General features: G+C 24.7%; 2 protein-coding genes across 2 annotated transcripts; both read right to left on the bottom strand.

Moving 5' to 3' along the window:
• Positions 1-146: 146 nt before the first annotated feature.
• On the bottom strand, positions 147-6199 carry LOC112598239 (glutamate receptor ionotropic, kainate 4-like). Its single transcript, XM_025344641.1, has 8 exons — positions 5929-6199; positions 5484-5602; positions 5244-5414; positions 4182-4405; positions 3218-3432; positions 2499-2621; positions 1185-1333; positions 147-366 (listed from the first exon to the last, which is right to left on the bottom strand). Exons 1-8 carry the CDS (start codon positions 6136-6138, stop codon positions 147-149), a joined length of 1431 nt encoding a protein of 476 aa, XP_025200426.1. The 5' UTR covers positions 6139-6199.
• Positions 6200-7205: 1006 nt separating this feature from the next.
• LOC112598238 lies at positions 7206-26957 on the bottom strand. The gene is made up of 19 exons (XM_025344640.1): positions 26896-26957; positions 25438-25773; positions 24459-24574; positions 23857-24027; positions 23528-23751; positions 22380-22588; positions 21733-21855; positions 21501-21649; positions 21065-21330; positions 14247-14398; positions 13158-13487; positions 12971-13086; positions 12721-12891; positions 12421-12644; positions 11219-11427; positions 10680-10802; positions 10473-10621; positions 10159-10394; positions 7206-7255 (listed from the first exon to the last, which is right to left on the bottom strand). The coding sequence occupies exons 2-19, from the start codon at positions 25747-25749 to the stop codon at positions 7206-7208; spliced, it is 3330 nt and encodes a 1109-aa protein (XP_025200425.1). The 5' UTR covers positions 25750-25773; positions 26896-26957.
• Positions 26958-27913: the final 956 nt, after the last annotated feature.

Raw genomic sequence — 27913 nt, 5'->3', positions numbered from 1 at the left:
AATTATATGATACACAGTGTACTTGTATATTAGGTAATAGTTTCCTATAACAGTGATGTTGTGGAATTATTAAAATTATAAAGTGTTTGCGTTTTGCGATAAAATAATAAATCGACTATTTATTTTCCATAATAATATTATGAATGCTATTTATCTACTTGAGTTTTATAAATATATTCAAATATTAATAGTAACCATGAGATGCATATACCGTAACCGAGAAATAATAATGCTGGGTAAATTTCTTTGATTGATACACTGTCGAAGCGTATTACGCCCGAGTTTGCTGAAATACACTTTTGCTTTTGTGGCATTATCTTCTTGGTAATTCGATATTTTAAGCCGATTTCATTTTGTTGTATCATTCTAAAACAATAGTTATGTTATTGTAAATAAACAGTGTAACGTAAATGTGTATATTTTTTTAAAGCAATTTGATTCTATAAATCTATATATTTCACATAATACAGAAGGATTCATTAAACTAACTCACTTTATTTTTTCTAATAAAGCCATTATTCAGAATATGAGTTAAAGAATATTTAAATATACTTAAAAACATATTTTCAAATACTTGATGTTTTTTTGTACCACTTAAAGAGTGTCTTATGGAAATATAAACTTCTATTTGTCAAATGAAAATCTTGATTCTGTTGTAAATTATTAAGTGAATAATTTTTTTGTAAATATTATCGTATTTAAATAAAAATTGAAACTAGCACCTAATTTTTGAATTATTTAACTTTTTTCTCAGGATTATAGTTTCATGATAATAGAATTGGCAAAAATATAAGGACTATTGCAATTTGAAAGTAATTGGTATATTAATGTAAATATATAATTTGTAAAAATGGTCCAAGTAGAACAATTAATGCTAGGTCTGATATTATAATATATTATGTTTTTAAGAAATATTATGCTTAGTATAAACATTTTTATAACTTAAAAATTACTCGTTCAAATTTTAAATTAGGTACCGACATCAACATTTAAAAAAATATATACAATAAATAATCAACAATGCTAAAGTGCGATTCTCGCCTGAAAAACAAAAATTTGTTTCCTTACAAGACACTCTTTACGAAGTACAAAAATATTTCTAAAGTATTAAATAATGTTTAATTTATTTTAACTTTAAAAACATGAATTCACAAACTAAACTTAGTATTTGAATAGGTACATACTTTTGTTTAAATACGTCTTTGTATCCTGATTTTTTTACAACGTATAACGTAAGAAGTGGTATTTTATAAAGTTCCGTTTCAGATAAACTGCATTTTTCATGTTCTTGCCATGTCTTAGCTATTATATGATATGCCACAGTGATTTCCACCTAAAAATTATTCTTATATTACATGCACTATTTTTAATAAAATTTGTTAATATGTTGACAAAAATTATAATTATTTTGTTTTTGGAAGTGATAATAATTATTGATATTTTAAGTAAAAGAGTTGATTTAATTTTGTGATGTTGAGTACAATAAATATACTCTAGGAGTTATTATAAAAATGGAGAGTTGGATATGCTGATTTATTTAAAAGTATATTCAATCTGCAAAATTTAGATTCTAAAATAAACTAATAATAATACTGTGTTTTTGAAACAATGTGCTGTTTAGCATATTTTTTTAATAATGATTATTTAAAGAAACTTAATACAAAAAACATATTTTTATATGGGTTGACAATCAAAATACAAACAAATTTAGTTTGTTCCACTTCAACGACGTTTTATATTTTAAAAGGAGCAGGAACTATAAAATTACCAAATTCATATAAATTATAATATATATATAACAACAATAATAATAATGGCATCGGGAGATAAAGTTAAAACTATTAAGATAAAAGTTAATAAAACACAGAAATATTTTTTTTAAATGTTTCCGAATTAAGTTTAAAGATAGATAAAATAAACAATTCAACAATATATTTAAGAAATGGTTATTTTTAAATTTCGGAACTAAAAAATTTACATTGATCTTCCAAGAAATTAGATGAAATTATCCGGCACATAAACGAAGAATTATTGGAAACCAGTTACTAATCATCATAATTGGAACATTTATAGACTGTATTTAATAGAGGTTGTTGTAAGTTATTCATAAAACCATTAGTAAGATAAAATAATATTGTAAAGGAGAAAGTCAAAAAATACATTAATGGTGAAGACTTCGCGATGATCAGCACAATCATAAGGGAATTCTCGCAATCACCGCAAATCACACTCAGACCGAACCCTCTTATTCATTATAAATTACCTGTTTTGTATATAATTATCAATATACAGTATATTTATATATTTATACATACCAAAAATCAAGCAAGTTAGTTAAATTAGATAATCCAGAACTCTAGTGTTAATATTACATTTACATACCGAGGTCGAGTCTTTGAGACCTTGTAAATATAAATATAAACTTTGCAATAGAGAACACGTCAAATGACACTACGGGTGAAGAGTAGTTTACAGTAAGAAACCACACTATAACTCACCAAATAAGAATGAAATTCATTTCGAACCCGTTCTACGCCTATCTCTGGACTAGTAAACGCTTTTGTGCCTTGTGGTTTCAACTTTTCGAGATAGATTTTCTTAATATTTGCATCGGTCGTTTCCTGTAATGAAATACGTGTAATCGTGTATATTGTATTGATTTAAGTGAGCGCATTTATAATTTAAATCGAAAACATAAATTTTAATTTTAATCACTAATATTATTGAATTTGCGTTTAATTTTAAGCAGTGTAGTGTTTTGTGGATTTATTCGTCGTCATACATAATATATTACATGACGTATGATCTGCAATCTGCATGGAGAGTATTAAAAAAAAAATAAAAATAAAAAATATTATAATTTTTTAAAGAAACCTTGTTATCTGATCAAACGAAGGGTTTGAGATATCCTGTGTAAGTAACCAAGTAAAAACATTAATTATTAGTAGTTTAAAAGTACTTAACCCCATCTATGTCGAATAAACTTAAATATAAAATAAGCGAATTTTATATTGCCATAGAAAATGTGTGTGGAGAATGTTAAATATTGATGTGCGTCAGAGGCCGAGGCTTTCGTTGCAACTGAAGTATTTAATTATTTATCGTTTTTAATATAAATAGTACTTTATAGTCTTCACGTATAATAAAAGCATGCTTTATATTATATAAGTGACGACACGGTTATAATAATCGATAGGTAATGTATTATTTTTTGTACATTGAAATATATGTAATTATGTCTTGTGTCTTGTGCACTGAACGTAATCGGTTTGTCTGCCAAGTCAACGATAGTGTTGATCGTCTTACTAGCTGACTGTAGCAAAACTACAATGCAAGCAGCATACGAGGTGAATAAAAACACCGCGCAAAGGAAGAGAGTGAATGTGGCAATTCGCGCCGGTATTGAGTAGTGGGCAGCCGCTAATAACAGACCTGTGAACAGATGAGTGTTATAGTTTGTAGGTCAAATAATAAAAAAAAAGAGGACTAATGATATATTTTTTTTTACTCTGGATATAACGTTTTATACTATTATTGAGTTATCTGTGTGATCTTTATTATGTTGTGTCTATATTATATATTATAATACTTTTTAGCTATTATTTTATCGAGTATTCTTACACGTTAATATATAAAAGAATACCGTAAAAATGGATCTACTATTAGTAGGTAGTTTGTACTTGAGATACCCAATTCACAATGGCTTGTGATATTATGATTCCGTTTTAAAAAAAAAAAAAAACCATGATAATTAAACGATATCCAAAACTCGATAGTAATCATTTATTATTAGTATTGCTATTGTTAAGTACCTATTAATTAGTTTTAAAACATTTAAGATAATTACTATCGCATTTTACTTACATATTTTTATGTTGTTGGTTTGTTTTTTGATACGATAACATGATTGATTTTTAAATGACAACATTTTATTAAATAAAACCATTAATTATTATCGATATATTTAAACTATTTAAAAGGTTTTTAAATTTATTCATTTGATATTTTTGATATTGAATATTGATACATAAAATTAAAAGTTTATAGCTATAAGAAAATATTGGAAAAAGTATAAATGATTTTACGGAAACTTGCGAAGCATCAATTGTTAAAATAATATTGCCTAGTGTATTATTATTATTATGGATCAGTGAATCACGTATAGACTTTTTTATAGTTACCTTGTTGACAAATAGCGGCAAAGACTAAGGTGATTGAATCTAGTGCGATCGAGATTTTCATTTTTGCACCTTGTAACCAATTGGATGTCCATGTGAAAAATATCAGAGCAACGGTAAATACTGACATAATGACAAACATCACTATCCAGACATTAGGCATGAATGGCAGAGTGAAAATGTTGTTGACACTGGATAGAGGAGGTTGTTTATAAATAGCAACAGTTCTGTTGACATACAATTAACTGCATTGTTTTTTTCGCAAATAGAAATAAAGGTATATTTTCACATGTACAGGGAAAGTCCGAGCTGTAACTTGGACGAATTTTTATTTTTATTAAAAGTGTATATCTAATCTGAACATATAAAAATCAGTTTTAGTGTAACTATGATTTTTTTCTGGGGTGAGGGTAATTTATATATTAAGAATATGCTATTTAATTGCTAATACAAAATGATAAAAAGTCGTGCAAAATTAAATTGTTTAACTAATATCACATTTTTCGCACTAGATTTGAAGGTAGAAATAAAAATGTTATATACCATTTATTTATTTAATATATTATATACTAGCTGACTCCTTACGGCGTTTTCCGTGATAAATTAAATAATGCCAGTAGATTTACACTATTTTAAAACTATGTAAAAACTACAAGTAAATGAGTAATGCCTATTACAGAGTATGTATAATGTGTTTCAAAAAAATAATATAATCAAGAAATAACGTTTTTTATTTTTACCCCTTTTTACATCTTTTAATCTCCTTTGGGGATGGATTTCTTAAAATTATTTCTTAGTGGGTTACTACATTAAACAATGAAATTCTAATAAATCAGTAAATCGAGAGACGTAATTTTATGTTAGTTTATTTGTATTTTTATACAAATTTATAAAATTTATTTAGTTCAATTAATAATAATTTTAAATGTTTAAAATATTTAGTTTTATATAGTTTATAATATAGTAAATAAACAATAGTGGATAAATATCATATACCACTATTGCAAAAAGCAATATTTTACTTTCTATAAATATATTGATTACTATTATATTTTCAATCATTACCGAGCTATGAATGTTCCGACTGTCAAATCACCAACGTCCATTCGATCTGATCTCATCAGACCACCGGCAGCTGTAAAGTCAATTTCTTCTCTTTGCAGTTTTCCTATTAAGCCGCTATACGTCCCGTTACCATAATTCCATCCATAATCGGAAGACAAGCTTAAGTTTAACCTTTAAACACAAACAAACGATAATATTTATGGTTTTCAGACGATAATTTTAAACAAATATTATACTAACGTGAAGTTCAATTGTTCCGCTAATACTATACAAATTGCATAATGCATATGAGCAAATGAATCTAAATTGTGAGTAAGTAAAGGTTTATCCCAACCATGAAAACTGTTTGGTTCTAAAATCTAATAAATACGAACATTAGAAAAGCATATTTTTTATTGATTTTAATTCGGTAGAGTCGGTAATTGTAAAATAATGATATAATTATTCGACCACTGTTGTTATCTAAATCATTCATACTACGATTTATGTAATATCTAAATTATATTATTATAATGTTTATTAATGTGTATTAACTGTGTAATATAATCGCATATTCGCATACAATAAAATTATACTTATATGTACTTGTAAAGACATTTAAGCTACGAATTAGATAATAATAAATTATGTTAAGTTTGTAGTTGTATAATATTTAATTGATTAAAATATTTTACATAAAACTTACTACCGTAGACGCCGAAAGAACGACACGCTTAAAATTCGTCCGATCGGAGAGTTTAATTTTCACTCGTTCCGGTGTCACTACACCAACTCGGGACACTTGAACTTCTTTGGCAACACTCAACCGAAAACCATCCCATATTTCCCAGACATTTCTATCGACCTCTATTAATAGATACACCCTAGAGTCAGGCATCACGTAAGCTTGATTCATATGCGTTCTGAATGAGTGTAAAGCAATTTCTAAGGCATCTGTTTTATTTGGATTTCTATAACGATTAAAAAGTACCCAATCGTTTTGAAGGTTGAATAGTCGTTTATTTGATGCCTATATAATATTTATATCATGAAACATTACTGTATTATTCACAATATCACATACCTAATATATTTTGTTTAAATAATTGAATATTTATTTCATTATATTAATATTATTTTATTTCACCAGCTTAAAACTATAATCAAGTGCTAAATATTCATAAGGTATGTTTATACTGTATTGACGTATTGATTAATTAAAATGTAAATCTGATTTTATAACTGTTAAAAAATAATAATTGTTATACAAGTTAAACCTGCTGAAGTACATCAGAAGCTTGATCACATGACAAGTCAACTAATATTCCAGATTTAAACCATGTTTTTTGCGTTTGATTTACAATCGTTTGTATATTTTTTAAATTAAAATTTATCGATATATCTTCATTTGAAAGTTTTGTAAAAAATTCACTGTTTATTCCTATATCAGATACAAAAACAAAAATTGTTATTAATAAATCAAAATATATTTCAATATTGATAGGTAAATGTATTGGTATGGTTTAGTAATATTACATAATTTTGACGTAGATTCATGGTAATCATAAGTGATTTATATGTTATTCTATTATTGAATACAACGTAAAAATTAATTAGTGTATTATTTTAATTATATTTTTTATTTAAACATACTTAAATCATTGTTTCTGGACGGTGTCTATTTAATATATTAATAATTGTAACTAACGTGTAAGGATTGATCATAAATATACGGTATTGTTAGTCAATATATTTTCATGAATTTTATAATATAAAATATATTACAGTTATAAAAGTTATAATAAATTGTTTTAAATATCCTATAACTGATATATTATATAATATAATATATTTTAGGTAATACAAATATAGTTATTTATACAGCGTTTTATCTAAAGTTGTATAGACAGCTTAATAAATTATAACTTAACGTAGTTGATTTATTAATGATATAAAATAATTATTGTATATTATAAAGTGGCCTTACTTGTGTCCCAACATGTGGTAGTCCACACTGTATGTACGTTCATTTTCTTAAACACATTTATTAAGCTATTAAATAAATTACTGTAATTATTATTGTTACAATTAATGACACCAAATATTGTAAAGAATAAACAAAATTGCCACAAAATAAACATTTTTATTAGTTGATGATATAAAAATGTATAAGTGGTGTACAAAAGTTCTACTTATAAATAAAGAACGAATATTAAATATTTGAATATTTATATAGGTGATTGCGTGGTAAATACAACAGAATTCGAGATTTGTTTGATTGCCCTTTCTTAAATATTAAATGCGTTTGAATAGCAAATACCAATTTCGCAAATAGTAAAATGAAAGAGAATAATATTATGAATATAATTTATTTTAAAAATAATAGTTAATATTGTATTATTCAACAATATACATAATTAAATAAAATTACTTTAAATTGAAATAGGTTTTCAATTGCATGCGATAGTAAAAATGAATTCATATAACAGAATATATATTAATATATATATATGAGTAAGGTAGTTTGTTAAATTGATAATTGTGTACATTTTAAATCACTTAATTTTTATTTTAAAAATGTTAATAGATATTTTTTGAAAATAATTTTTAAAAGCCATACTTTTATTGCATGTTGTAGAGTAATTTAAGTATACTTTACCTAGTTATTTTAATGATAGAAAATTTATTTATTTTAGTTAATTTTAAGTTTTAACTATAGATTTGTATGATATTTCCAATATCTATTTTAAAAAAATCCATGTATTATTTGATATAGAAATGTGAATCAAAAGTTTTAACAAAAACTATGCATTTTAAATATAATTTTTGTTTACTCTATAAGAGTTTTTTAGTAGGTATTTGTAATTATAATGCAGTTGAAATTTAATTAAATTAAATTGTACTTAGATATTCAAATATTAAGTAATTCAGAAATCAGTTTTTTTAGACTTGTAGTGATAATGAAGATAATAATTATGTAGATAAAAATGAAAACAGAAATGAAGATAAAAAGTAATTAATATTGAATTCTTCTTAGACCACCGAAATTTTTTGTGATTTCTTATTTTTAAAGGTATATATGTAATAGTATTAGGGTTAAAACTAATAATTATGGTAATAATATTACTAATAATTATTAACAAAAATGATGTACATTATGTTGTTACATTTTTCAATAATATAATATTCTAAACTCAAATAATCAATAGAAAATAATAAAAGTAAGTATCAAATCTATTGTTGTTGATCTAAAACATTTTGGCCCATCAATATCGATACAATATTTACATCTAATATTTAATATGAATCCAATATCATTTATTTATTTAACAAGGTAAAACAGTAGTACTAACTAAAAAATGAATAATAAAAAAAGCTCTCATCTTATCATACACGTCTTAAAATAAGACTTTGTCATGTTCATCTAATACATCTTTTTTACTAAAAGGTAAAAATAAAAAAATCTAACTTTAAGTATTTATGAGTTTTTATCAAAATGTTATGTATTATGTATTATTTTAACGTAAGTAACATGTATAGCAACATTATATTTGGCTGTAATTGTCTAGTTGGAATTAATATTTAAAAAAATCAATAATTTAGTTATTTTATATATGACACAAGTTATATGTCTTTGCTTATTTATTACTAAATATTGTAAATAATAAGTTAGGTACATATCATTTATACTCGTATTTTATTGTATTATATGTATTATATTTCGTAGTTATAATATTATATAATATATTTGTCAACATTTATATAAAAGCGCATATAGAAAAAAATAGTTTATAATACGGAATTCGATGATATAATATAGATTATGTCTTATATAATTTAATAAGATATGGTTCGTACTTTTCAACAAAATTTTTATAAAAATAATTTTTGAAAATCAAAATAATGTGCATATGAATAATGATTTATTAACTTACCAACTACAAGATTTCCGAAGCAGGTTGTCAAAGATTTATTTTATATTTGTTTAATATGTACACAAATATAAATCATGAAAAAAATATGTGTAATATTTAAATTGTTTGTTTAACGTCGAATATCCAAAAATTTCCAAGTATAGGATATCATGGGTCAAACTATCTCTATAGTGTAATTTTACACTATATTACTTAATGTATTAACTTCTTTAAAAAAAAAAAAGCATATTTATGAAATAATATTTTTACGATTTTTAAAAGGTTAAATGGTACAAGGAAATTTAAATAGAACATTTTTTATTTTTTATTTAATCCTTACTAATATAACATAAAATAAACACAAATCAAATTGTTCATATTAATACCTAGTGTATAATACATGTTTTGTAATTCAAGAACTTTCAAAATTAAATTTACTGATAAAACTGTAACATTCATTACAAAGTTATTATTAAATATCATTTTAGACATTGTGACTATTTTCCATGTAATCAGCATAATTAAAGTCGATTAATAAGTATTAATCTTAAATTGTTTTTCTAAAAGCACTTTACATTTTAATTTTATAAAGTGTTATACTTAATTTTTTTAAATTTAACATCAACATTAAAATTAAAAAATATATAGAATATTTGTATAGTATATTAAATATTTTATGCAATACAATTGTATTGAACTATCATACTTGTATCACTTTTATTAGAATATTTATTTAAACTATTTAAGCAATATGCATACATAAAAATAAAATATCTCGAGTATTAATTATTTTTGCATTTAATATCATTGTTACAAATAAAAAATTATAATATGTACTAGTATAAAATATATCACTGTGGTATATTTTAAAAGATAATTTTGATAGAAAAACAAATGAAACTACATTTTAAAAATAATTTTAGTTTTATTTTTTATGATAAGCATAGTCATAATATAATTAAATATTTTAAATATAGGATTTAAACCATTAGGTTGTTACCATTTGATATTCGAGCGCTTACTTTGACCAATTTTTTTGGATCTGCGATTCGTCCAGATGAAATATACTATTTCTAGTAAAAAAATCACCAATGAAATGCAAATACCGTATCCAAATATTGCAAGTGTTAGATATGTTTCTTTAACGGAAACGCTAACGTATTGTTTTGCTCTACTGGATGATCCACAGGATGGTTTCGGTGGTATCCACTGGCTAGAGATTCGTTTACTCAATCCGACTTCCATTTGATGTATTAGTCTGAGCGTAGACAAATTTTATGAAAAATTATACAACTATAATAATAAAATCAACAATAATGGTTTTTTTTATACATACTTTTGTTTAAATATGTCTTTGTGTCCAGACTTTTTGACTAAAGGTATTGACAAAATTGGTATCTTAAAAAGTTGAATCTCTCCCAAGCCACATTTCTCCTCTTCGCGCCACTCTTTACTGATTATTTTGTAAGCTGACATAACTTCTACCTATAGAGTAATACATATACATTTTATTTTTACTATTTCAAAATTAAGTGCAGATCACCAGAAATCCGTGAAACTCCGTTCGAATTCTTTCCATCCCTTCTGTTGCTCTTACAAAAGCTTTATTTCCATAAGGTACCATTTTTGTTTTATAAAGCTTCTTTAAATCAGAATCCTCTGTTTCCTGGAAAATATTTTTTATTTCAAAAGTTCATATAATTTTATCGTATTTATTGTTCTAAAAGTATTAAAATTTGAAAAGTTATTGACTATAGTTCGTATATTACATATGTGGCCAACTATTGTGGCTCGTGAACCACATGTGGCTCTCGTCATTGCCAAATGCGGCTTGCGTCTGATTTATTAAGTCTAAATTTACTTAATATTATTATGGATTTTAATTTTTCAGGTATTAGCTTATAAAAATTATCAAATCATATAAAATTTGTCTATAAACATTTTGGTGCATGAGTTTTGGTATCATTTTATTTACCTATGTGGTCCGCGAACCTATTCATGATGACCACTCCTGGTATATTATGAACTATGATAAATGTATATTATTTAAGATAATAGTATGTTATTATAATCTATACTAACTTCAAAATAATGTTTTCCGTATGGACTAATTTGTCCACTAAATGTCATTGACGATTCTGCTATATTTTTAATAGACTTGATTGAATTACTGTTTGATTGTACCAGTGCAGCAATACTTGCAGAATAAGAAGTATACATGAAAAGCGACGTAAAAAATATTACGAAGATAACAACACGTATAGATACCAAGGTTAAAGTTGAATTAAATCCTAAAAATATGATCATATTATAATGAGTTTGAATTTTTCGATTAAATGATAAGTAAACCTGTCTACTGACTAGCTAGATAAGTTAAATTATTTAAAATTAAAATTTAATTTATTGTATATTATTGATGTACTATTAATATATTATTGGATAATGGATTTACTATGAATATTTTTCATTTAAAGCATGTTTTTATACGCATGAAAAGATGAGTTTTAGTAAATTTATATATTTTTACCAATTATTCAGTAAATTATTAAATGAAAAATTACAGTATGTATAATTATGTTTTAAGAAATATTATCAATTGGAACTTCTTCCATCGAGTGATTCGCTGTCATATTTATAGTATCTTATTTAATTGTTACATATTATTATTAAAATATATATGAATAAGTATGTAGATAATATAATTTAAAATAGTATTACGTTTAATAAACAATGTTTGGTAAACGCATATAATCAGTGTTGAGAACAGATAATTAAAATTTAATTTAGAAGATAATTGTTGATACATGTATCTAGAATCTAGATACAGATAATATTAAATACATTTGACTTTTATATAGTTGATAATGTAAATATAATTAATTTTATTAGATTTAAATTTTATGTTTCGATAAGTGATGAAAAAAATATTTTAAAAAGTCAGTCAACCAACATTGTTGTTTTTAGTATACTTCGCTATTGAGTAGATCGCTGTTATGTGAATTTGTATTTAACAATACATTAATAGTTGTATACAATGAAAAACGATTTTGAACAAAACAAGTCCGTCAATCTATATTTCTAAGGACATTAATTGACTATACATTTTTATGTTATTAGTAATTTATTTTTCTATAAGCAATACGGTAAGTTGAACTTTTTTTTAAAAAACAAACTATTATCTAATATAACTATTAGATAACTGGCACAATAGTTATCTAAATAAAGTAAAAGATAATAATTTTATGTCTTAAATAAGTTGTATCATTGCATTTGAATTAATTTACCTTGTTGACATAAAGCACCGTGGACCAAGGTTACTATTTCTTGAACATTTAATGAACTATATTTTTGTTTTTCGAAGTAGTTATTCACACGAATTAAAAACATCAAAGTGAATACAAATACACAAAACGTTGCACATACACTTATCCACACATCAAATGTGAATGGTAATAACAAAATATTATGTACACTAGACAATGAAGGCTGCCTAAACATTGCTGTGGTCCTGTTTAAAAGAAATAAATTTAATTTTTAGTCGAGTTTCAATAATTTTGTAAATTTAAATGTGATTTGTGATTTACTGTAATGCAACTGTGCCAACTGTAAAATCAATTACTGGCATTCTATCTGGCCGCATAAGAACACCGGCTGCACTAAAATCAATTGCTTCTTTTTGTAAGAGACCGATTAAACCACTGAACGAACCATTACCCAGAGACCATCCGTAATCATTGACAATGGTAAGTTCTATTCTTTAACATTTTTTTTTAAAATATTTTTTGTTGTAATCAGAATATATAACTATTATTTTATTTTTTATGATTTTCTTACTTAAAATTAAGTTGATTAGTTAATATAACAATCATTTCATAATGCATATGAGCGAATACATCTAAGTCAGAAGACATTTTTTTATCAAATCCAAAAAATTGATTCTCTTCGACTATCTATAACAAAAAAAAGGTCATTAGATATTTTATTTTGTTTAATTTAAGAATCTTTTGTGGTTTGTACGAACCACTGTTGTAGATTTCAGTGTAATACCACGAAAATTTCTTTTCTCTTCTTGTATTTCGCGCATTGTCAACCGGTTAGACGATGCTGTGCTAATTTCAAACACTCTTATCGCGTCTGATTTACTAGCCCGAAAACCACTCCAAATTTCCCAAACGCTATCATAGGTGTTTAAGAATAAAAATACACTCGCATCCGGTAGAACGTAGGCATTGGCCAAATATATTTTAAATGTTCGCAATGCAAATTGAGCTGAGTTCGTTTCATTCGTGAACGAACTCTGATCAAACAGTACCCAATCATTTTGCGTATTGAACAGGCGTTCATTTGAAATCTTAATTCGTTCACAATAAATAAATAATTTACAATTATATGTATATTGTTATACATAATTAGATTATAAAAATGTGTAACGGCCATAGTAACATAATATTAGTATACATAGTTATGAAAGTTACACTAACATCGAATTTCATGTACGTATATCACACGTGTTCAGAATTTTTTTATATTCGCTATATTAATATTAGGCATCGCCCATTTGCGCCAAATTTACCTGGTATAATTATAATAAAGTAATATATTCTTTCCTCGAATAATCAATACAATTTTATTTAAATTATAGTCAATAGTACGAATTTTTTAAAAATAATAAACAATAAATAATAATACAAATTATTTTAAATAATAGGTAGGTAATAAATAGTTAATAAGTTTATATTTTTTTGAAAATTAAAATCTATCGATAATCATAGTCAATCGTACGATTTTGTTAATATAAAATGTTTACACAGGTAAATTTAGCGCAAATGAGCTGTCGGAAAAAATATACTTTTTTTATTTTAGCGCAAATGGGCTGTATCCAAAATGAATTAATTTTTCATGGCACAATTGGAAAACCCCCTTAATATTAATTGTTGTGTAAAACAATGTTACTAATAATAAAAATTGTATTTAATCACAACTAAACCACATAATAAAATAGTTGAATATTTTTAATTATATTGTATGTTATGATAATGTTTAAACCCCATGGCTTATACGAAAAACGATAAAAGTGTAATTATAGTACCTTTAATCCGAAGAAAATTACCTGTTGTAATGTTTCTGTTGAATTTTGACAGGATAGATCGATTATAAAGGCACATCTGTACCATGTAGAGTGTTGCATTTGTAACATGGGTGAGCTGAACGTCACGGATATGTCGGCCATCGAAAGTTCGTCCAAAAGCTTTTTATTAACATCTGTACCGAAAACATATATTTCGTTAAATTTTATAGTATTTATTTCAATACATATACAATTCTTATATAACGATATTAATTACACTTTTATCAAATAAATTACTGTATCGATATTTGGTATGTATACTTACCAATTGGCCAACATGTATTTGCAGCTGTTACTGTTTGAACATGTCTTTGAACAAAAAATGTTTTTAATATATTTAACATTTCATTATAATTGGTTGAAATAACAGTTTTAAAAATTATAAACATGATAAATATAACAAATTTATCCATTTATTAAACTTTTAAAATGTTCACAAAATTGTATGCTAATGTGTTATATGAGAGTACTGTTTGAAATTAAAGTAAATGTTTTATGACTAATGCAATATAAATAAATTTTATCATATGGAAAAATATAACATAAGTATAATGACTATAATGCAATAACTATTATAAAAGTGCATACATTAATTTTTCATGAAATAAATAGGTACAAATAGGTATGTATAAGTGTATAACAGTCACATTAGTTATTTTACAAAGGAAGTTTAAATTATTAGTTTACCATTATTTTTATTACGTTTGAAACAAGTGAATATCAACCTAATTATTATTTATTAAAAATTAAAGAATAAATATGAAATGAAACCATCGATTATTTTATATAAAATATAAAAAAATACAAAAGTTAAATTGTTTGATCTCAAACAGAATTAAAAGTAAGTAAATATCAGAATATTTATTTAAAAAAGATCAAATATTTTTTTTCCATTTATTGACTTAACTAATTATTAATTTATCAAGATAAATTTATTTATTTTTTTTAATTTAATATTTATATTCTCATTGTGTATCATTTTTGTGCAGCTAAAGTACAAATAAAATAGGTATGAACTATATTTACGTACATTTTTCTATGATAATACTAAATTTACACTGGTAATATTTAAATTGTAATAAATTTTTGGTAAAAATATTAATTTAATTAATACTAAAAATAAATTGTACATGTCTATAATATTACGAGTTGTTTGACAAATAAGTATTGAAGTATAAACTATTACCTATGTACAATAATATACGATTATACCACCTTAGACTCTTGGTTACTTATAATTACTTTTTTGTATCCGAAAAGAAGGAATCAAAAATATTATGATAAAATAATATTAGTTTATAAGTAATGTCTAGTTTATATGATGATATTAATTTATTAGATAGAAAAATTGATTTATAATCTCTCGATGTTTAAATTATTAAAAATTTAGACTAAGAGCTAACTTTCACTTCATTGAGAATTGTTTAAATCTATCAATCAATCTATGACGTCTTTTTTTAAACGATTAATCAATATAGAACAATTTCTTTATATTTATTCCATAAATAATTAACTTAACATGCCGTCAAATATCGATTACGGCAATAGCCAATAAGTAAAAACTAGTTCATATGTAGTTAGTTTATTATATCTATCAGTGATATGATTAAAACCAAGTTTAGGTTTAATAAGATTTCCTTATTTTGGTATACTTAATATTTTTTTGGATACTTGAATAATACTTTCTATCGATAATAGATATTATAATATATTGTAAAATGCGGACTGCGATTATTATTTTGCTATGACATATAATTATGTTATTAATGTTATTATATATTTATGCGTATCATTATTCATTTTTGATGACAGCTAGGTATTTCACAACTAATTTAATTGGTTGTATGTTATTGAATGTATTTCTATCATACAATATTTAATTAAATCTGAAATCCAACGCATTTCATCTTGTAAAACAGCATATCAAGCTGTAATTAATAGTGAATGTATTGATCAGAAACTCGCAAAGCGTTATTATTTGAAAAAAAAAACGATTTGCAGCTACTGTAGTTTTTATTTTTTCTTTATCCTAAATCATGTATAATTATACCGTTCTATAAATAATATAATATCAAATAAAATAGTTTTACCTAATAACTTAATATGTATATCATTTTTTACAATAATTTATTTTTGGTTAAAAACAATTAAGGTGACTGACTAACTACACAAAAAATCTCTTATCGAAGCAATAAACAATAAAATAGTCTTTTTTTTTAAACAATCTGATGTATATAATTTAATTAATTTAATATATACTAAGATTAAAATATTTAATACATAAAAAAATTTTTGAAACACTAAAAATTTAAACAGTAACTGTATTTATTTTATACTCTTAGCATATAGCTAATAAATACTGTACAATTTACATGGATCAAGTATAGAATAACAAATAAAAATATTAATTTTTTTTTCGTTTTAATAGACAATATTTAATAAATCACGATTTTATAACAATTAACAGTGTTTTATACACATAGTTAACGACTAAAATATAATATTATACATAATATATGTAACAACTACATTATTATTTTTTTATTGTTGGCAATAAAAAAATATAATTTATTAGGTACTTACATAATATACACTGAAAATCAGTTTAATTAATCAATTTTAATATTAACATAAATTGGTATGGTCTTATATTTAATTAAATGGATATGATATTTAATTTCTTTGACAATGAAAAACTTTTTATCATTATTATACAAAACAATACAATTAAAGATAAAATGTCTCAATAACGGAAATCACAGAAAAGATAAGTTTAGAAAAATTATTGAATAATCTAGGTATCAAATAAATTCTATAGATAAGTTTTAAAAAAAATGTATAATTTTTTTATTATCATCTCAATTCTTTCATTTGTCTATGAATGTTTTGAACAGAACTTTTTATAAATTTTTATATATTTTAATTTTCTTATGATATATGTGCCTACATGTTTTATTATTTTTTTTAAAAATCAAACATTATTCAAAACTATTAGGACTAGTTACAGAATTATAATGGGAATTAGAAACTATTGGTTATATAAACTAAACGAACTTCGGCTAAAATGTTTAGAGCATCGTAACCAATCCTCTTCTTGACAAGTTAAATGGTTAATTATTGTTTTAGATGGCGTTATAAATTTTACAAAAGTGTAGAAAGATTATTGCACTATAATTCAATGAAGTGGAGTCTATTATTAATGTTTTGTTTTTATTATATTACTTATATTATTATTATTTTAATAAATTTTATTCATAATTAGTAATTATGTATAATGACACGGCGTTTCGTATAGGCTATTTGGCTACAGTTCTGTTGTGAGCTTATTTTTCTGATTTCTTATGGGCCATCGCATAATTTTATTATACCAATATTTTCTTTTAAAATTTAGTATTGAATTTAATTATATAATCTCAGTAAATGAGTAAAAAAAAAAATAATTAATATTCTTTAAGTTGTTTATCCGAGTTATGGATACGAATTTAAAAACGTCTATATACTAAAAATTGACAAGATATTTTTGTTGTTCAATTTCAATGTTTGTTCCTGATATGTATTCAATTTAAAAAAAACTGTTATGTTATGAATGATGAATTTAAAGAATAGCGAATAAAGTAATATTAAACAAAATAAAGGAAAAAAGAGAACTTTCGTGTGACATAAAAGGTAGAAGAGATAAAATGATAGGGTACCTACTACACTATGATACCATATCGAAAAGCGTAATATAAAGTGACATTAAAGTTTATATTGAAAGAAGAAGATTAAAAATTGAGTACATGAAACAAATTATAATAGACATGGCAAAGAATAGCTACACGGAGTTAAAGTAACTGAGTATGATAGAGATGTATGGAGATTTACAGTAAACCAATCAAACAGTTGGAGACATGAATAAAAAGTAAGGTTGTAACAATATTATTATGACGTAATAATATAATAATGTGTTACATTATTAAATTTCATTGTAACTCATAATTTTTTTTTTATTTTTTTTTTATTGATCTGTCCCAGTAACTAAGGCCATTAGCTGTGCATAGGATATGTGTTTTTGTGTAAGGTTTGATTAGTAGGGTTGAAACACGTGGGTGTATGTGTATGTGTGCCATGGATTTTTCACTAAAAACTCGGTTGGTCACCTACCCAAGAGCTAGCGACTCCGTCTGATGCTTGACCTCGGAACACATTAGCGACCGAGGTCAACCACCACCAGGCCACTTACTCATAATCTATTTAATTCATGAATAAAATTGTAAAAAAATGTTGTTATTTAACAAAATAATGATTTACGTTATATTGACATCAAGGGAAATAAATTATGTTTCAAGCTGATTACAATAGTTATTTTTAGAGTCGATTTGAATTATGAGGCTATTGATTTTAAAACAAATTTTAAAAAACTAAGGTGTCTGGACATTCTTAATCTTCTATATAGTAATATAGCTTCACATCAAAAATATAATATGCAATTCTGAGTAAAATGTATAACTGCACGTTGGTATCCATAGTAATTACTAATTAGTAAATAAATCAAATAAACGTGTTATATTAATATTTTTTTGGTGTTACCCAGTGTTACGACAACAATATGAATAACCAACATAATATTTGTGTGACTTTCTTATAGTTATATCACCCTTTTTAGAATTTGAAAACCACTTATATATAGTTATGATTAGTAATTGGGTTGCAATGACATAATATATACACATAACACACATATAAGTACTTCTTTTTGGAAAAAAAATATTTGTTCCTGTTAAAAATGTACTCAGTGATTTATAGCTTAACTGTTTTATTTAGTATATGATTTATAATATAATTTTAAATTAGATAAATTATTTTTCTTTCCTGTAAATTCCTGAGAGTGAAAAATTGAAATGATTAAGAATTAATATATAACATTACTATAATGTATGATATAAATTAAAATTAATTTGTTTATAGATTATATTTTTATACTCATATTATATAAAATATATATTATGTGGGTAAATGAAGTTGTATATTCCATCATAAGACAAATCAACTGTGAATCTATGTCTATATCACGTAGCGTATGTCTAAAACGAAAATAAATGAAAACTCGATGATTTGTCAATTGTCGATAATGTCTTAAATAATACTTCATTTACATATATTAAATATAATTCAACGATTTTAACGTACTCTATTCAATATTTCACTCAAATCTGAATCATAATCGATTTCAATAATAATTATAATTACTTGTAGGCCAACATGTAGCAGTTGGTAATTGTTTGAACGAGTCTTTGGATAAAAAAAATTGATATAACTTTTATAAAATCATTGTGTTCATTTCGAGATGTAAATTGAATGATAAAAATTAAAAATAATATTACTTGTATAATTATAATTTTGGTAATATCGTTATTTGAGTTTTTTATTTTTATTTCAGTGAACTTATAAGTTTATAAACCTTCGTTGTATGTTAGTGGCTTTTATAAGCAAATAATATGCTATTTAACGTTATTATTTGTGAATGTGTTATTTTGATTGATAATATCCACAAAATTAAACTGATATTATAATGGCAAACAACAAAAAGTTATTTTAAGTATTTGTTTTTAAAATATGTTAGGTTAATTCAACATTATTGTTTCTGGTTAATGAAAAATACAATTTATTCGAGGAAATAAACGTTATAATATTCTATTTTAGTTGCAATTTGAATGATACTTATAATACATATTAGTTATCAACTATTAAAATGTATTACCTAGTTTTTGTTGGTGATCGTTAAACTTATGAACGCTCTATTTTAATTATTGTGTTACGTTTTATTTTAGTTAAATTCAAATTACAAAAAATTGTTGTTCAGTTCCCAACTTGATGGTTTCTCGAAACAATTAGAAAACTTATTTCTTCGGTTACAGGTATTAAAAATAAAAACGTGAGCATGTGTGGAGAAAATTTGGAACTTAAGAAAAAATTTGTTATTATCGATAAGCATATTATAGTTGTTATAATTGTATTATATTAGAATAATCTATAATCTATATGCTACCATAAATAATATACCAGATATTGATACTAAAGACTGCATTGTAAATTAAAACCATAAACAACATTATTTCTATTTTAAACGTTAAATTACTTGAAACATATTCAAAATGTTTTTTGTGTTTCATATTGTAAATATTGTAAATTGAAACTGAAAAGATTAGAAATTATTTTGGATCGAAGTCCAATAAACATCTTTGTTAGATTTACAAGAAAAACGTAAATGATGGTTAAACTTATCAAAACAATAAAAAAATAAGAAATAAAAGTAAGCTCTGAAACAATTACAATTGATTTTAAGTATGTTATTATGCTTTCAAAACTAGCTTAAATTAATTAGTTTGTATTATTTGTTTTCTTTTCATTACTGAAGATATCACTCTATTAATTGTGCTAATTGTTAACATGGCAGTTATTGTTGAAAAAAATAATTATTTATTTTACAATACTAAATGTTTTATTATAATATCGAAATTTATGAACACATTTATTAGGTTTAATAATTAATCGATTTTAATGAAATATGTTAATAATAAGTTATACGATTTAATACTATGAAAAAAAAATTAACTTAATTACGTATATTTTGTAACGGTATAAATATAATGTAGGTATTTTACATCAATCAATTATAACAACGAACATTTCAATAATTTAATTCTTAGATTATACTGGTGAACGTAATTCTACACGGATAATAATTGGAAATAATGAACATGATATGAAGTATGTTGTGATACTAATATTGTATTCTTGTACTTAAGAGTCTCTTTTATTATATATAAAACGAAATACACTGAAATATAAATCACTGTGCAGATTTTTGTTTTGGAGAGTGTAAGTGTTGTATGCAATTTCGAAAAACAGAATTATGATCGAAACACATAATCCAAACCCATATATCTGAAGCATGGGATAAATTTCTTTTATAGAAACGCTGACAAACTGATTGGCTCGGTTTGAAGAATCACACATAGGCTTGGCAGGGATCCATCGTCTTATGATTCGATTTTTAAGTCCAACCTCTTGTTGTTGCATTAATCTTAAATGTCATTATTAATAATTATAACATAAAATATTATTATTAACTCATAAGGAGAAATAAAATTAAATATTCAACATAATACATATATGTATAATAGTATATGTGATATATTATTATGTATATGAAATTAATATATAACATTGATAATATTATTTTTGATAACTTACTTTTGTTTTAAAATATCTTTATACCCAGATCTTTTTATAACCGCTAATGCAAGTATTGGCAATTTGAAAAGTTGAATCTCCGATATACCACATTTTTCTTCTTCTCGCCAGAATTGGCTAATCAATTTGTACGCCGATACAACTTCAATCTTGAGACAATGCGATTATGTTAAATTTAGTCAAGTACATCTCAAACCTACTCATTGCTAAAATTTTACGTGACCCAACTAACCAAAAATCCATGAAACTCTGTTCGAATTCTAGCTATTCCTGTAGATGCTTCTGTATACATATCTTTTTCGTGAATTTTCATTTTTTTATCATAAAGTTTTCGTAAAAGTGGATCGTCTGATTCCTAAATTATAAAACTTCACTCATAAAAATACGTAATTAAACATTAATCAAAAGTATAATTTATTAAAATCATCACTTGATTACAAATAACAAGAATATATTACTTTTTAAATATAAAAAATTATTCATTTATAATATTTTTAAATTTTTACTACGACTGAAAATAGGAAAATAAAAAGGTATACCTGCACCAGTTTTATGAATGAGTGATAGGAGGTACATGCAGATAACATATTAGGATTAAATTAAAATAATATTTAAGCTTTTAGATATAATTTGCAATTCAATTAATTTTAGAATATAGTTAAAAATCTATAAATATGATATAATATTATATATACTATATAGTAATAAATATTTTAACATTAAATACTTGAATAATTAATTTTACGATTATGTTTATGGCTTAGGAAAGAATGCGAAGTTTTGGGCCCGTTATAAATACGCCTACCTAGTTCTACTAATATGTTTGTAAAACTTATTACTTACCTATTAATAATAAGTATAATAAGTTATTATACTTACGTCAAAGTATATACGACTGTAGGGAGTTATTTGTGCGCTAAACGTCATCGATGATTCCACCAAATCATTAATGGTTTTTATCGAATTGCTGGGTGACTGGAGTAATGCAACGATACTGGCCGAGTATGACGTGAACAGAAACACCGCAGTCAAAAACAACACGAAAATGGCAACTCTTATAGATCCTGTGTTCAAATTCATTGTGTACCCTGTCAAAAAAAAAACATAATAGAAAGAAAGAAAGAAAAAAACCAATATCTTGTATATAATTATGTCACATTATATTATATTCACTGCGATGTTCTTTCGGTTAGGTTAAATTTGTGACGATAACAGACACATTATAGATATACTCGATTGGGGATCAACTTTATGTTATGTGTAATGATTTTTCAAAATCATAAACAATAATAATATGTATTTGGTTTTGAAAAATAATCTTAACTGGGATTCGACAGTCAAGATAGCGTGCTATTTCCATAGTAGAATAATATATATATGTAAACTGTAAATATAATAATATAAATTTATAAACTGGTAGGTATAAATGGATAAAATAATAATCACTTAATGTCACAACTTCGGGAACAGAAAATTTCATCACTGGAGTAATTCATCATGCAAAATGCATGGACTCCTAATTGATTGTGGTAAATTATAAGAGCAGGGTGTCAGCAAACTAGTTTGTTTTTTCTCTCTAGCCCGCGATTAATAGATAAAACGCATTCATACAAACTAATATTTTCTTAATGTTTTTGTTAATCTTGGAGGTACCTAATATAACCAATTTTAAAAATTATAGAGAATATTTATTTTTAGTGGTACGACATATTAGTATATTGGTTTGTCAAAATATTGTCTCAAAACAATAAAATATTCAGTATTTAAATACATGGATATGTTTTTTTTTTTTTTTTAATTAAATAATAAAAAAATGTAAAATTGATTTGTCTAGTCCTCGAAAATATCGAGCATTATAATTTTTGTATTGCTGATTTTACTATAAGATGATTCAAAAATCAATAAAATTATTTTACACGAATCCATTGTATCTATGTTGTTCGAGGTTTTAAGAGAAAAAACGAATGTTGTGCTGAAATTCTTTTCATTATAGTTATATGTTTATATGGATTGGGCTTATAATATACCTTGTTGACAAATTGCTCCGTGCACGATCGTGACCGAGTCCAAAATGTTTAGCGTCTCTTTTTCGTCCTGGTTGAACTTTCGGGTTGTCCGGGACAAAAACGCGATAAGAATCGTAAACCCAATAAATGTGAAAAGCATCACCATCCATACTTCAAAATTGAACGGTAGAATGCATATGTTGTGGACACTGGATAGTGGCGGTTGTTTGAACAACGCCGCCGGGCTATAAGCAAAATTAATAATAACATAAAATTTTGATACATAAATATAGTATTATGATGCATAGATCACAAGCTAACTGTTTTTACAATGCAATGTATCAGCTTACAGTCTATAGAACGTCCCTACGGTGTAGTCAATTGCAGTCATTCGATCTTTTCTTATGAAGGAACCGATACCACCGAAATCAATTTCTTCTCTTTGTAGTTGACCCGTCAGCCCACTAAACGATCCGTTTCCCAAATTCCAGCCAAAACTATCGATGATACCTAGATCTATTCTATATAAATAAAAAAATTAAAAAGAAATATTAACATTAAAAGGATAATTGCTTTAAAACAATAAATATTCTATAGTACGTATATATTTTGTTAATAATTTTACTCAATCTCTAAAATATTAAAATGTAACACATTTTGATTTTCAAATAGAAAATATTTAAATATTTAGCTGTTACATTTTTACTCCCTTAAACAAATAATAATAATAATAATATATACAATAATTAATAGGTTTAATGTGGTCATTTTAATGGAAATAATTAAGTAAAGTATTATTCAAATAAAGTCATCGATATGAAAAGTTAAGTTTTAATAATTCATAATTAACGCATAATAACTTAAATTCTATAAGCTTAGAGTTAACAGAATTAATAAAAAAAAAAATTAATAAAATAACTTCACTGTTTATTTAGTAATACGTTTTGCTTACTTAAAGTTAAGTTGATCTTGTAGAATCATGTTCAAATCGTAGTGCATCTGAGCGAATATATCTAGATCGGTGTCAGCAAATGGATAAAAACCTTTGAATTTGTTTGGCTCTGAGATCTTACGAGAAATAGTGATAAAATTAGATAAATAATAATACACGTAAAGAGTGTATTGGAACTGATGGGTGTTACAGCATTCGTTTCTGAAATGTCTGAGAAGTGATTTAATCTAAATGTTTATACATCCCTTTGTACCTCCCTTTTTATTATCTATTAACACCCCCCTCCATAACCGTTTATATGAATGTTTTTTTAAACCTACAGTTATATTTTTAAATTCAAAGTATTTATTTTATCTTTTTTTGTTTTAATAATTAACAAGTAAAACAGTCACTATTTATTTTGTAAGAATAATAGCAAAAATTTTATTTATAATCTAAAGCCTTCGAGATAAGATTCTTGAAAAGTATATTAATTAAGATAAATAAATATAATATTTTCAATTTAAAATAGGTAATAGGTCATATTAAAAAAAAAAAAATGAAAATATTTCATAAAGATAATATAAACATAATACTGTCAAAAAAATTTAATAATAATTAATAAGTGACTTTTTACTTTTTTTAAATGTACATAAACTAATAAAATTTGTTTTAGAATAGTATAACGGCTTTTATTTAAAGTTTTACTATAACCGTAATAATAAAAAAAAAAAAATAATAAAATGATGCATGACATTAAAATATATATATATTCTAATAATTTAAAAAAAAAATTAAAAACCTACCAAGTGTAGCGTACACAGATATTTTAATCTTCTTAGTTGAATAATTACTTTGACTCTTTCTTTTTGTATAATATTATGAGTGATATCATAATACTTCATATTACGTTTAAGTTATTCATTTTGATTTGTTTTGGTTCACATGTCTGTGATATTATACGCACCTAAGTAGAAAATGCGATGCAATATCTACTCACCACAGTAGTTGCCTTCAATGTGATACCTCGTAGATTGGATCTGAACGAGATGGAATAATTTTTTTCATAATTAAATTTATCGGTTGTCACTATCCCATATCTGTTCACTTGAATTCTTTCCATTTTACTGACTTTGAAACCCTCCCATATTTCCCACCCATTGGTGATGCCGACAAACAGGAACACATTGGATTCCGGTAAAACGTACGATTCGCTTAAATGCATTTCAAACGTCTTGTGTGCAATCGCCGATGTGTCTTGCTGAAGACTTTCGTTTTGCTGCGAGTTTATTAGTATCCATTCGTTTTGCATATTAAAAAGTCTGTGTTTCGAAGCCTGTGAACACATTAAATATAATATTATTTATGGCTAGGAACAACGCCATTATGATTCGATTACTTTTTTTTTTATGCAATCAATAATGACGTGAATTGATTGCCCTCATCAGTTTATGGTATAATTTTAGAAATATAATTATCGAGCGCATTAAGTCTGAGTAAAGTGATTTTTATTATAACGAGCGTTTGAACGGAAATTAAAAAGTGCAGCGTATAATGTGCATATTAAATTAAATATTGGAGCAAGATATCGATTAATACAATGATGTTTTCATACATCTCAGAATATTAAATTGTTATTTCATGTGTTAAAAACTTGAAAAACACTTATACTATTTAGATACAATATATTATGTAATAAATTCGTCAATGTAATCATTTTAATATTATCGTTGCAATTAACTTCGCCAAAACATCCTGTTTAAAAAGAAAAAAATATAAATAATAAAAAACTTTATACTGACTCCATTGTTTATTGATTCCACTGAATACTGTCTATTAAAAAATATGAATCTATATTCTATTAACTTTTTCGACTACACTGTTCATAAATGGTATTATTTATTTCGAAACATCTGAAACTTAAATTTATAAAAATGGTAGAAACCAGTTTATATTTTAAACTGCATACATATCTTACTAAAATTGTTTATTAAAATAATTAATTTATAACACATATCGTAATGTTGAATTTAATAATGTATACAAATATGTATTAATATCATGTATAATTTATTTAAAATACCTCTATCACGACTTATATAATAATATGGATATATTATACAACGAATTTAGAATATACCTAATTAACATAATTTATTTTAGAAAAATAAAGTTAAGCAACGAATAAACACTGTAAGGTTATAATATTATTAAATTTAAGGCTCTGCAGGATAGATAAGTAATTATTAGGTACGAACTATTAGCTGGAGAAGTCGATACAAAATCAAAGGAAACGATGTACACGACAATAAAATACTGAAATATTCAACATTAATCTCCTCTATTTGTCTTTAAAAAATCCAATAATGAGTAATCAACAGATGCAGATAGTAGTATTCATACAGTGCAATGTAATATAGTTACAATATTAAAATTATATTATATAATAAAACCATACCTTTTGAAACAGAGTGGTCGCAACCTGAGCACAAGATACATCGACCAAAATCCCATATCTATACCAAGTTTCGTGCTCTGGAATCACGGACGGATGAAAATTCACTGATATGTCAGCCGAGGACAATGTCAATAATAGTCTGTTGTTTGCGTCTGAGGAACGTTATTTGTATAATACGTACACGGGCGTAATATTAGTTTTTTTGCAATTCAAATTAATCTTTAAATTTTGTTAAACGACAAAAAAAAAGTTTAAAATTTTTACCTTTGGGCCAACACGTGGTAGCCGTAACAGTTTGAACGTGTTTATGAATAAACACTCTGGTCAACGCATTTATCAAGCCGTCATATTCCGCCGACGTTTTAAATGATGACGCAACAAGATAAAACCACAATGCCACAGAATTTTGCATTTTTAACGATAGGGTATATGTAAAACAAATGAAAAAAATTTAAATCAATTCGGACTCCCAACTCGTCTTACACACATTATTGGTCAAATAATAGTGATAGATTATCTCTAAAATATAAATCGAGTGTTCGAAGAACAGTAAAGTCAAGTCACGAGTTGCATGTTTTAATTTTTTTTTTAGTTCACCTGAAACAAAATATAGGTACGTATGTAGTCGATATTTTATTTAGATATATCTAAATGGGGGGTCAGATAACATATTTATGTTACATATTACATCAAAGGATACGCTTAAAAAAATAACGTTTACGATGTTTTATTAACATAAATATTACATTTTTATTTATTTTATGAATTTTGAATATAATATTACATGGTTTAATATTATTTAGGAATTCTTTGTTGGAATAGTCAATTATCGAACAATTATATCGTTATATAAATATATAATATACAGAGAGATTTGATTTGATTTTTTAATATTATTATTTTTTTTTTTTTTTTATCAATAAGTATTGATACTCGACTCAAAAATATTGCAGGTATCGTTTAAAAAAAATTACTTTAGATATTTTAACTTATTATACGTTATAAATATAATTTATTT

Source organism: Melanaphis sacchari, unplaced genomic scaffold (genome assembly GCF_002803265.2).
Source record: "Melanaphis sacchari strain LSU unplaced genomic scaffold, SCAv2.0 Contig45_pilon_pilon, whole genome shotgun sequence".
Lineage (NCBI taxonomy): Eukaryota > Metazoa > Arthropoda > Insecta > Hemiptera > Aphididae > Melanaphis > Melanaphis sacchari.
The sequence above is the reverse complement of the archived record's forward strand: the minus strand, read 5'-3'. Positions and strand labels throughout refer to the sequence as shown.